Source organism: Limulus polyphemus, unplaced genomic scaffold, assembly GCF_000517525.1.
Source record: "Limulus polyphemus unplaced genomic scaffold, Limulus_polyphemus-2.1.2 Scaffold1044, whole genome shotgun sequence".
In the NCBI taxonomy this organism is placed as follows: domain Eukaryota; kingdom Metazoa; phylum Arthropoda; class Merostomata; order Xiphosura; family Limulidae; genus Limulus; species Limulus polyphemus.
The window spans coordinates 31780-44928 of record NW_013666654.1 but is presented as its reverse complement, the minus strand read 5'-3'; the positions used below and the strand labels follow the sequence as shown (position 1 = coordinate 44928).

The 13149-nt window shown below is 32.4% G+C and overlaps 1 protein-coding gene across 1 annotated transcript in view; it reads right to left on the bottom strand.

Annotated features, from left to right (window-relative positions):
• Nucleotides 1-2404: 2404 nt before the first annotated feature.
• LOC111086361 overlaps nt 2405-13149 on the bottom strand; it is a 17627-nt gene continuing 6882 nt past the window's right edge. The window contains exons 5-12 of the mRNA XM_022388921.1: nt 10874-10924; nt 8578-8676; nt 7219-7371; nt 6930-7046; nt 6250-6390; nt 5204-5230; nt 4099-4143; nt 2405-3063 (exon numbers count right to left, since the gene is read on the bottom strand). Coding sequence (XP_022244629.1) covers nt 2821-3063; nt 4099-4143; nt 5204-5230; nt 6250-6390; nt 6930-7046; nt 7219-7371; nt 8578-8676; nt 10874-10924 — 876 coding nt within the window. The 3' untranslated portion in view covers nt 2405-2820. The remainder of the gene's footprint in view (nt 3064-4098; nt 4144-5203; nt 5231-6249; nt 6391-6929; nt 7047-7218; nt 7372-8577; nt 8677-10873; nt 10925-13149) is intronic.

Sequence of the window (13149 nt, the reverse complement as noted above, 5' to 3'; positions counted from 1 at the left end):
TGTAGCTTTGCGCGAAATTCAAAAACAAACTATTATAAAACACTATTGTGGTTCATGATATAGTGGAAGCGGATTAAGTTTAGGTGAAACATTAATTTCGATCATGATGAGAACCATTAACTTGTGTCATCTTGAATAAAGACAATCATACTTTACTATAAATCACAGATAAATAACAAATGTATTATAATGTATAAAGACAATACAGTAATTTTTTTCACCCCTGCCTATATGTTAAGAGATCAGTGCATCTGTGTGAGGATATATTAACTTTTTTTACACGAACCAACTCAACTCGTGCATAAGTTGATTTCAAGTTTTTACGTTATAACATGTTACAGATGCATGTATACATACCTATATTAAATACTGTTCAGTAGTAGAGTTGGATGCAACGTTAAAACATGAAATATAAAAAAATGTGTATGATTGAAGTATTCATTGATATTATTTCTCTAAATGGATAATGTCAGAAAGCACATTTTATATGTCATGATATAGCAATTCTGTAATACAGAGCAATATATAGAATGCAAGGCTAAACTTGGATTTGTCACTTTAAGACCAATAACAACTTTTAAAAATTTTGTCCAGGTTGTTATATATATATAGACCTAAGGATATTGGAAAGGTTAATTATGAATTAGAATTAAGCTTTTTTAACGGAGTCTAAAGTATTAGCTCCTTAATATTTGGCACTGACATACAATTCAATTTCAGATATTTAATTGACAAGAGCTTGTATAATTAAAGTAATAAAGTTTAGCTTTCGGCCAGTAATTGTGTTATTTTTCCCTTTTTAGCGCAAAACTACATAATGGGCTATTTAGCACTGTATGTCCGTAAACTTACTGCTCATCCACGGGTGACTCTGCCTGTAATTACAGTTTCTTGAAAAGCTCTATTTTATCTAAATTGTAATACATATATTTTTGATCGGGTAATTCTTGTAATCCTACTAAATATAAACTTCTATAATTAAGTGAAATTAAGCTAAATGGGCTTATGCTGCTCTAACTGCAGTTTTCATTAGTTACCTAATATAAAAACTACAATTCTTAAGAAGTACGCGAGAGTTGTTCTGATGCATCACTTTCCATTAATTGATAGTTTCGAGAAACATGTTCGTAACTTTTTCATGTGAGTCATACGTCATGAGATATGACTCGAGGACATATTTTGAGTAAAAATCATAGTTGAAACATGAACATTTTTAAAACGTGATCAATGTCAGTGTCGGCGCTAGTTGGAGGAGGGAGGAAAAGGGGACATTTGCCCGCCCATAATGTTCATCAAGGAACTCCCAAAATTTAGTCAAAATCACAAGAATAGTAGCAATGTTAAGCAGATGAAATTTCAGCTTTATACTCCTGCCTATATTTGTTGAGTTATTTTACTCACTAACAAGGGTGGCATGCAATGATTAAAATATCACCGTATCCAGTGCCACTCCCCACCCCCATAACAATGAAACTCTAGAACCGTCCCTTGTAAATGTAAATTGTTTTTCTTTTATGTTACCCTTAAAACTTCAATTTTCATGTAACTTTATAGAAAAGTATGTTACTACATTGTATTTTCTTTTTACAAACTGTATTCAAGGTAATAGTGTGTGTGAGCTCAGCCACTATGATGTTACTTATGAAGCTGTTTAAGCTGAGCGTTTTCTAATTTAATGGGCCATAACTTTTTCTTCATGAGGTCAGAAAAACAATTAGGCTCAAGAAGACTTGATACAAAATGATAAAAAATCTATAATCCGAGATTTTTCGATAGGTGGACCTTTCTTATTCAGGGGCAAACTTCAGGTATTGGTTCTGAAAAGTTAATAGATATGCTTCTATTTTAAGAAGAACACTTATTGCAGTGATACATAATATCTATATAAAAACTTAATGTCGAACTTTCGCTTTGTGGGATTTTAAGTTCTACCACAATCAACAAAACACTTAGCTTAGCCACGCGCTGAAATTATGACACACTTATTTTACTAAAAACAATATGACGGTTTGTTTGATATAGAGAAGGGCAATGGTCAATTTCTTCCTTATTCCCAAAATCTCATTTTTGTAAATTACCCCTCTGTGGTAGTTGTTGTTTGTTATTAAGCACAAAGCTACACAAAGGGCTCTTTCTGTGCTCTGCCCACCACGGATATCGAAACCCAGTTTCTTGCGGTATAAATCTGCAAACATTTCGCTGTTTAACTGGGGGGGGGGGCTCTGCAGTAACCGATTATGTTATCTCGAGTCAAAAGTTTGGTTTGAGAGTTTTACAGTAAGATAAAAGCTATCTCTGAGAGACTTTTTTACAATTGTCAATGTCTCTACTTGTAACATATAGAAGTAATTTAAACATTGAGGGAAACGAAAAATTATCACAAGATTAATGATGGTTACTTTTAATGAACTTGTTTTCGTAGTTATCCCGCAGAAATGATGTTTTCAATACTGGTCTAATTAAATCCTCTTGCACAATTATATCATCTTGCCAAGATGATGGGGACCGCAAGCAGAGAGAAAACGAACTTTTTGGTATGAAAGAGACATCGGATGAATTAGAGATGATAGATTGTTTCTCACAATCTGCTGCACATTTAAGTGAAGCAGCATTTCCTCCATACTCGTATGTATCAGTTGTTCGAGTAGTTTCAAAACGTGAACCATTGGTGACACCTTTTTTCCCGAACTCCGATCAACATTATTAAAGCACTGCGTGGAAGGCGCTGTAAACTGATAACTAGGTACTTTTCTTTCTTCTAGAGAGGTGTGGTAATCACCGATTGGGACTGGTTGAACGTTTTTTGTGGCTTTCAACGTTTTACCACTTTTTCCGTAGTTTGAAGTTAAACAGTATTGTCTTTGGTGTGAGCTGCCTACTGTGGTAGGATGCAGAAGCTCTGGATCTACTTGCAAGCTTTTTCTTAGAGGAGAATACTGTGGGTACATTAATTATAATTTCATCGTTGTTTGGGTGGCCACTTCCAATGATATCCACGGGATACTGATGCGGTGATTTTATTTCTTTATAATAGCTTTCATTCATCTCAGTCGTTTCCAGCTTCTGTTAAATACATCGAAATATAGCAATTTTAGTATTCGTTTCAAGGTGCATTCTGCTTTTCTTCATTTTGAGTAAATTAATAACTTAAAATAATTTTAAACGTTGATATTTTGTCGGGCTTAACCTAGGATCCTCCAAAAACGTAATTTTTAATTTAAATGGTGATGTGGATGGTACAAAAATATATAATGATTGTAGTTGCAAGGTAATTCTTTAACATAACTATTACAAATAGTTATATTCCTCATTTTTTAATTAATTAAAACATATTCAATAAACGTAAGTGGTAAAATATTTCATAAATGGCTATGTAGAATAAACACTACTCGTTACAAAACGCTATTAATAATCAAAATCCCATTTCCTTTTCTGGCCTGGTTTCTTTGTCATTTAACAATTCATATATTAGTAGTATTAAGTCTTTCTGTAGCAATTAATCAGTCCGAAATTATCATAGGCAGAAACAAGGTAAATATAATTCCTTTCAATTCTGCTGGATGCTAAAAACATATCATGCATTTAGTGGAAGAAAAAGGTCTATGCAAATCGTTTTTATTACATAGTGTAACGGACATTTTTGTGATTAATAGTGTGAAATTATTAGAATGTTTTTGCAAACAACTTTTTTAACGATACCAAACATGTTTGTAGATTATACTCAACCTAAATCTGATGTTAACAACTGAAACGAAAGTAATTAGGAAAAGGCAAGAAATATTTAGCATTCTAATGTTTTAAGTTAATGAGTCAACATGAAGAAAATGAGAGTCATAAGCTCTTGAACTTTTCTGTTGTTGCGATGTTTTCAACTTTTTAGATGTTTATATCCATGCTCATTCTTACAAAAAATAAAAGTTAACAAAGTCCAATACTATTATCACGTTGTGCGAAGTTTAACAGTTGCCCTGCTTCTCCTTCCCTTCAATACTTCATTAAATTAATTATAACCATAAAAATTGAAGTACTTATACTTCATAAAAATATCGCAATATCTTATTAGTAGCTATTTCATTCTAATTATCATAAATTTCTTACTTTTATTTCAGCGTGCATCAAACTTCTTTTCTGAGCTTCCAGTTTCTAAAATTAAATATATATAGATAAAAACTGAAATAACCACAGATACCCAATTGTTATCAGATTGAGTGCTACCTTTTGAAAACAAAGCCCTAAAAGATATGCACTAAATAAAACATAACTGCTGTGCATTTAACAATAATAAGCAACACATTATCAAAAGATGATTTATCACATATTATCCTAACTTCTAAACCTTAATGTAAAAACTCGTTGTTAAAGTAACACAGTATCGCGTTGCTTTAATATAAATATTTTGTTGATGATTCAGCATTGAGATTGTGTTTTCAGTTGGTGAGCTGAATTTAAATATAATATCTAGTGACAATTAGAGAACATTTTTATACATACATAATATGTTTTAATTGCAATTAAAATCAGAATAAAATCAATGTCGCTAAATACACATATCTTTGAAAATGACAACTGTATTCTCCAATCAGAGCACGTGGAGGTTAAAAATGATGTAATAAATGTATACTAAATAAATTAGTGTTGAATGATGAGAGGACAAAAATATAACATGCGTTTTAATAAAAAATAATAATTAAAAGTTAATAAATGACACATAAATAAGACTAATTTATTATTTCAAATAAATTTAGCCGATTATTGGTATAATAACACCTGTGTACTCATACATTGCATGTTTGAAGTGGAGAATTTTCAAGTTTTGGTAAACTAGTCACATGTGAAATGTACATTACTGAAAACATATTCACCGTATTTTTATACGGGTATGGTTAAATAAATTTGAAGAAAAATGCGTTAATCAGCGAATTTTATATAATTATTGGAACATAGCTATAAACTATCACATTAAATACTAAATATGTAGTTAGTTAGAAAAAAATAATCAAATATACATATCTGTTTCATTTGAAAGATAAATTGTATTAACGTGTTTCACAAGAAAAGACGTCTAAGAACTACTTATGTGACAATAAACAATATATCGACAATGATGCCACAATGTTCGGATTACTTTAAAGAATTAAAACTTCTTGGAACAATATTACATGCTTAATTACTAAATGATTACGAATTATTAAGCACTACTCACTTTATTCATTTTGTGGAGATGCTCAACCTAAAATTAAAACCATAAAATTCAATCATATTACAAAATGCTTACAAAAAACAAACACAGCTTAGTATAATAGCAATTAGATTATATAAGTTTTATTTATAATAGTTACACGTGTGGTATCAAACGTACATGGTGTTCCAGAAGTATGGACCTATAGGGAAAATAGACATTATATTCTTAAAGTTAAACAAACACATTTTTAATGTCAGTTCTGATGGAACATTATATCAAGAATTGATATGTGTATGGCTGTTAATGGCATGCAATTTGAATAATAAATAAATTAAGAATAAATTGTGTATTTTTTTCCTATGGGTCCAGACTTCTGGGACACCCTGTATTTTATTTCGAGGTCTATAGAGGCACTGGAAGCACGAAACTGGAATAGTACAAACACTACTTGGATACTTAAAGCAATAGTGAAAAAAGAAGAAGCAAACAAGTTGTGGGCAGTGAACGCTAAAAAGTCTGAAAAACTAAGTGCTTAATCTTTTCAGTACATCTTAAGCAGTATATAAAGGTTAGAAAAAGTAAAATATAAAGTGCAAATATATATATATATATATAAACATTGTCTTCCTATTGTAACAGAACTGAACTTCTTATTTTGCGTGCAAAATCTTAAGTTTACGTTCAAGATTAAAGGCATTATGTAAATTGTAAACGATGTATACAATGTGGGTATTTCAACTTATTTAAACGTTGACTCACAACACAACAGCCGCTCAAAGCTCGCGGTAAAGTGGATAAAATCACCTAAAGATCATAATGCCATGATAATCTGTATGCCGTAATTTTATATACCTTGATTAATCGAAATATTATTTTCGAACACACCATTTCATTACAAGTGTTTTAATGTAGAAAATTTTTTTTCAGCGCGTTCAGTTATTACAATACAAATCACACTAGTGAGGGAATAAGCATAACATGTTACACAAGGAGTACTAAAATAGATATTGACTCATTTATAGTCCAAAGGAAAACAATAATAAGTAAATATTTAACTTATTAATTACCTCATTTTTTAGTGCTTTAATTTGAGACGCCATCTGTTGGCTCTCGCTCATTATTTCTTGTATATTCACATATCTTTCTTTCCACTTTGATATTTCTTTCCAAAAGCTGTCATTAGTTGGCGTCGTTTTCTCAAACAATTCCTGATAAAAGAAAAAAAGAGAGTATATATAAAAAGTGACACATATTTCAAATACAAACCAACATGATTTTAAAACTTTGATATTGGTAATAGCTAGAGGTACCTGAAGAAGACAGCCCAATGTCGAAACATATAGTATGTTCTCCCAATAATTGTTTATTTGTTTTGAACTTCGTGCAAAGCTACACGAGGGCTATCTGCGCTAGCCGTCCCTAATTTAGCAGTGTAAGACTAGAGGGAAGGCAGCTAGTTATCACCACCCACCGCCAACTCTTGGACTACTCTTTTACCAACGAATAGTGGGATTGACCGACACTTTATAACGCCCCCACGGCTGAAATGGCGAGCATGGTTGGTGTGACGAGGATTCGAACCAGCGAAGTCGAGCACCCTAACCACCTGACCATGCCGGGCCGTGTTCTCCCAATAATAAATTACTTTATTGTACTTATAAATAGTTGTTTGCCAACTTGTTATTATATTAGCATTATGTGCTTCCTCACTCAACCTGGAGAAACAGACACGTAAAATAATTCTCACCTCTTCAAGCTTCAGTATATTTAATCCTGCTTCCTTAAACTCACACTGTAGGCGGACTTTCTGGTCCAAGTCGTGAGTTCTTAGGAGAATCGTGTTGATTAACACAAGGACAGCGCACTAGGAGAAACAAATAAATAGTTACCGTATAGAGAACTTGGCTATATTAAACAATCATATTGTCAACAAATTCACTCAGAACCTCGTGAGAAGTATAAAATCAGGCGACCTTACAGTGGAAAGATTGGTAGCGAGAAACAAACGTTCATAGGAAAATAAGTTTCTTACTTACTTTAAAATCAGTTGAATTACGTGTTCCCGACTTCAACATTGACATCATGAACTTAAACCGTACCGATTCACCATAAGCCAGTTTTACAGATGTCATAGCTTCAAGAACCCTTTCGTTGCCATCAAAAGAAGCTTGACAGACAGTTGTCAGTAGCTGAGAACAAAGTGTCTTTAAAACATTGATAAATGAAAAAAGCAAACATTTTGTTTCAAATGAGAAACATCATTAATAGATCTCAAATATAATTGTTATAAAAATTGTTCTTGCTTGCGGTTAGAGGATTTCAATGCAAAACTAATATTATAAAGTTACAGAGAACGTGCGATAGTTTAATGTGTAAATAAATCAAAATAAATAATATAAGGAATAACCTTGTAAACATAATTAGGATATTGCGAATATAATTTATTGCTTAACAATTTTAAAGCGCCTATAGTTGTCTTTCCCCTGCGTTTCTAAACAATACGCTCGCGACAGTTGTTTTCTATAATTTGTTACTGTAGCATTTATTTTTTTATTAGTCATCCCAGCTCATGTCTCTCTACGCACCTTTAACAACAGTTGTTTTGGAGATGAGTAAGTGAATTAATAGGTTAAGATGCCTTTGAAGCTTAAATAAACATTTGTTCATAAAATGTTGCTTGCAATATAACCAATAATACGTAACAAGGCGGCATCTATCGGCGTTTTGAAAAAATAAACTTGTAATTTCATTCGACATCATCAAGTAATAGTAAACTGACAAACAACGATTTATAAGCATAATGAAGTGGTTTTATTTTGGGGAACATACTAACTGTTTTTACAGAAAATTGGTCTGTCTTCTGAGAAATAAAAAAAATTTCGTGTTAGAAAACAGACCAACGTTCTATCGAAACACGTAGTATGTTCCCCAACATAAAATACTTCATCATGCTTATAAATTGTTGTTTGTCGGTTTACTATTACATTAGCATAATTGGCTTCCATACACAAGATATTTAGTAATATTATAAGAGCCTGTTCACATTCTTATAGTCATTAAAATTTTGACAAAAAGGGTATTTACCAATTTCTAAGAGGTCTTCAAAACACTATGATTGAAATTTATAGTTAGGTGATGTAAAATTCATAAATCATAATTTTGTTTATCAATAAAACGCATAATTTGTCAATGGTGATTGTTTAATTCCACATCAATGTACAAAATTTAATTAGTTATTAAAAGTTTACATGTGCTGAGTAATTTAGAAATTTTCTATCTTGCAGAAGTTACAGATAATAACTGGTTCGATACAATTTAATATAAAAACTTTTGAATATATATATATATATATGTAAGATGTATAGTATTTTATTCAATTCTCCAACTATTCTTACCTGCAGCGCCAGCAAACGAGATTTTCTGCAATTACTCGTGATGCAAAATGCCAAAGTGGAAAGTCCATTAGAGTGTTTCATGACCATGGTAACAGCCTCCTAAAAATATTAAACCAATTTTGTAGAATTTGTAAAGGTGATTTTACTATAGAAGCTCCTAAAATTTTATATTGTTATTCATCTGATACAACTACAGTATCTATTTGATGCGGCAGAGAAATAAGCATCATATGACTACTATATTTTTAATGTGTCAAGTTATATAACCAGGAATTATGTAGTTAAAGTATATAAGAAATAAGCAACATATGACTACTGTACTTTCAATATGTCAAGCTATTGAAAGTATAGTAGTCATAGGAATTATGTAGTTAAAGTTTATTTGTATATATATATCTTCAGTTAGGTGTTAATCATAATACATTACTGCTTCAAATGTAACTTCCGTCTCCATCTGTTCAGTAACAATTACCAAATTATTCTGTGTCATTTGGTACACGTAAGGACAAAAACTACATTTCAAATTACACCCAAATAAGATAAAAATAAGTATTTGGGGGTTTCGGAAAGTTATTAACTCAAGCTTTTTTGTTCTTGAACTAAGCTTACATGAAAAGTTTATCGATACTCATTCGAATCGAAAATCTTATGAGAAAATTTTCGTTGAGAAACAGAGATTTCTTTTGTATTATTTCAGAAAGTTTCTTTTCGCACTTGGATTACACTAAAGATATCTCTGAAGTACGTAATACAGTCCTTGCTGGAGTTTCAGTCACAATATATAGTGCTGTTTGTACCATCAAATGAAATAATCTGCCGATCAAATGTATTCCCTTTCATAGTAAAAAAATGTTAGCAATCACCCTATGGTCTTGTCCCAATAAGAGTCATGTTCTAGTTTACAGATCTCAACTAAATGACATCTGGTAAGCTGTTATCTGTGTAGTCTTTCAAATACACTCGCATTATAAATAGGAGAAATAACGACACGATAAAATACAAGCAAAATATATAAGATGGGCAAATATATAAGATTAGACAAAAACACAAATTTTATTACAATTGGCAGATGGAGATAGGAAGAAACGGTATGAATATCAGTGCAAAGAAAAACATTTGTTCATATATTTTGGAAATACTGAAAATGGAAGGAAAGAAGCTGACCTAAACATTGTTTGAAAGTCATCGCAAAAGGAATAGTAAACAGCAGAGACTAGGGATAGAAAATGAACAGAACATTTTCTGAGAGTGGAAATCCTGAAATATGTGGAATAAAAACCGAAAGAAAACAAGTTGTAAAAATATATTAATGAGGCGATAATGAAAAAACTGAGTTAAACTTATATCAAAATTGGAGTAGGATTGAAAAGTCTATACATTGAACCTATTATAAAAACATAAAACAAGGAGGTAAGGATTTTGTTTCAGATATTCGTGCAAAGTTCACAAAGGTTGTTCGCGTGTCGTTCCTAATTTTTAACTCATAGACTATAGGGATGGCAACAAGTCAACAGCACTCACCACCTACAACTCTTAGGCTACTATACTCGAATAGTGGGATTAGCTCGTCACTCTTATAACACACCCACGGCTCCAAATTGCATGAGGGGCGCAATTGTTTTGGGAGGAGGCAATTGGATGCAAACCGTGGACCACTGTATCCATAGACCAGCACTCTAACCGCTAGGTCACACACAGCCCAGTTATAAATAGAATGATATATAAAAGCAAAAGAAGCTTGAAAGAAAATCAACTACAGAAATATTAAAATGTGGTAATGCGCTAAACAGGCAAAAAAAAATGTAAAGGAGGTAAAGAGAAAATGTAGAATTTGTAAAGAAAAGCAAGAGACAATTATACTGATATCGAATTGTAGGTGAATGGTAGTAAAACAGTGAATTTAAATAGATAAACGAATTTATAATAAATTAAAGCATAATTGATAAGAGGCTAAACTGTATGAATATTTAAAAAAAATTAACATTTTTATTTAATCAATATAATTATACAAAAATAAAAGAAATGTAATATTTATTGTAAAAGACAATCTTCCTCACAAAGCTGGAGGCCTAAGCGAAGTATGAATTTATTTTAAGAACACGATAATAATGGAAGATAACAGAAGTTAGCTGAAGGCATTATACATATGTATATTAAAATGTTTTTAGAATCACATAGTTCCTGTAGAAAAAAGAAGCAATAGAACGCTCAAATACTGACTTCATGAAATCATTCCTAAAGAAATGTTAATTTTGCATCACTTAGCATTAAGTCACAAAATTTGTACAAAACTTACCTTTAGTTTTATGCAGTTTTTCAAACATAAAAGGCATTCGTGTTCTTCGCGCTGAAAAACAAAACAAACACTGAAATACATTGCAGCATTATCACAATTTTTAGACTAATATAATCTGTATCACATCATCTAGCTACAATCGGGATAACTATAGACCTTAATTATTATCCAGCTCTACTAAATCCTAAAAACATCCCTAATTCAATAACAACTGTTTAAATAAAATAAATGATACATAACAACTTGAACTATCCTTATCAAGCCATAGCATCAAGCCAGTGCCGTACTGATGTTTGATGGCGCCCTGTGCAACGTATACATTCGGCGCCCCCTAAACTAACCCATTAGTTCGCTTTGTTAGTCAATCGAGCAATCGGCGCCACTTTCTAGTTGCTGCTCTGAGCCAACGCTCTGATCGCACTACTCATGGCGCGACCCTGCATCAAGCAGCTTATTTGGTTGTTTGTTTTGTTGTTAAGCACAAAACTATACAATGGGCTAGCTGTGCTGTATCCACAACTGGTATTGAACCCGGTTTTTAGCGTTATAAGCCTTCAAATTTACCGCTGAACCATTGGGGGGCAAGCTTATTTGTATTATCTAAATCGTACCTTCAAACTTATAGATATAATAGGGATTTGGCGCAATTAACATTACTCCAGAGAATTAAAGATTTCTTTGTTTGTTTGTTTGTAATTAAGCACAAAGCTACACAATGGGCTATGTGTGTTCTGCCCAATACGGGTATCTAAACCCGGTTTCTAGCGTTGTAAGTCCGCAGACATACCGCTGTGCCACTGGGGAGCAGAATTAAAGAAGCACTACTCTATAGTTAAATTTTCCTTAACCAAACAAACAATAGTATTGAAATTACAGTATATTGTAGCGATATCTCTTATTCACTGAATACAGATAATAAACCAGTTTCATTGTCAGTGTATCATTTGTTATAACCCTTGAAACATAAGTAACCCTAAACTCAAAATATCGAATTAGCCAAAATTAGTGTCTGGCTAAATCAACCTGAAAGAGTCATGTTTGTTAAACTAGGAAAACAAATTACTTATTAATGAGTACTCAAATTCCCACCCTTCTCCATCACTTGGATTGATGCAGGCTTTTCTTATGAAGAGCGTATTTCCGTCCAGTCGGCAGACAGCTTTATAGCAATCAACTGTCATTACAATGCCAAATGTTGACTTAAATAATTTCCCTGATGATTTAGATCAGCATTTCTTGCTAGCCAATCCAAGACTTAAAGACGTGTATCACAATTCTGACAGTATGCCATCTGACATCACCCCGTATTAGAACAAATTCTAGTCCAATTACGCCCGAGAAAGCTTTTATACCTTGAACTAAATACTGCAGATGTCACTAAACAGTACATCAGCTCCTCATACGTTGAGTAAGATCTATACATCTATTCACACTTATGCCTCACCACACTATAACAAAATTGCCAACGAAACGGTCTTAGTCGAAATTATTGCATCGATCAGATCGTTCATTTCTGGTCTCTCACACAACCGTCTACCATTACTAGAAAAATGAAACCCTAACACATTTGAAAACGGCATTCTTATCGATTCCGGCGATTTCGACAAAAAATTCAACCAGGTATGCGATAGATTGCAGGAAATTAAGTAGGCCTATGTAGATCTTCTAAACTTAAAGGCAAAAGGGTGAAGTCGATACCTTACGGTTTGGTCATTCATAATCACCTCACTTGCTGCTCTTAAGTCTATACTGAGTCCTCACAATGTGGACTAGTGCTTTCTAATGGTCATAATTTGCAGGTAGCGGGAATTATACGGCTTAATTGACCTTCCATGACTTTGCCTAAGTAATTTAGTGTGTAGATTAGTTGTATGATATCTTGCCCACAACTTTCTCGCATCAAAATTACCTGACACTTGTTTCTATACTTAATTCGTTTCGAATATTGAAACAGTTATGGTTGCTTGTCCTTTCATCAAAAATCTCCAACCGTCACTAGCAAGTAACAATGTCACAAAAGTGGTATGGGAATATTAACTAAAACTGAAATGGTCACCAAAATAACAAGCAGCAAATGATTAAGTAAATGATAAACAATTTCTATTTTCATTCCAGGTTGGGCTAGCTGTTAGAAATAACAGAAACAAATATTAAAATAATTAATATTATACGGAAACATGTGTTAGCTGAGTTTTTGCGCAGATCTTAAAATATAACGTTCCTAAATGGAAACATCGGCACATGTAGATATGTAGATCTTGAAAGTCGAGTTGTTC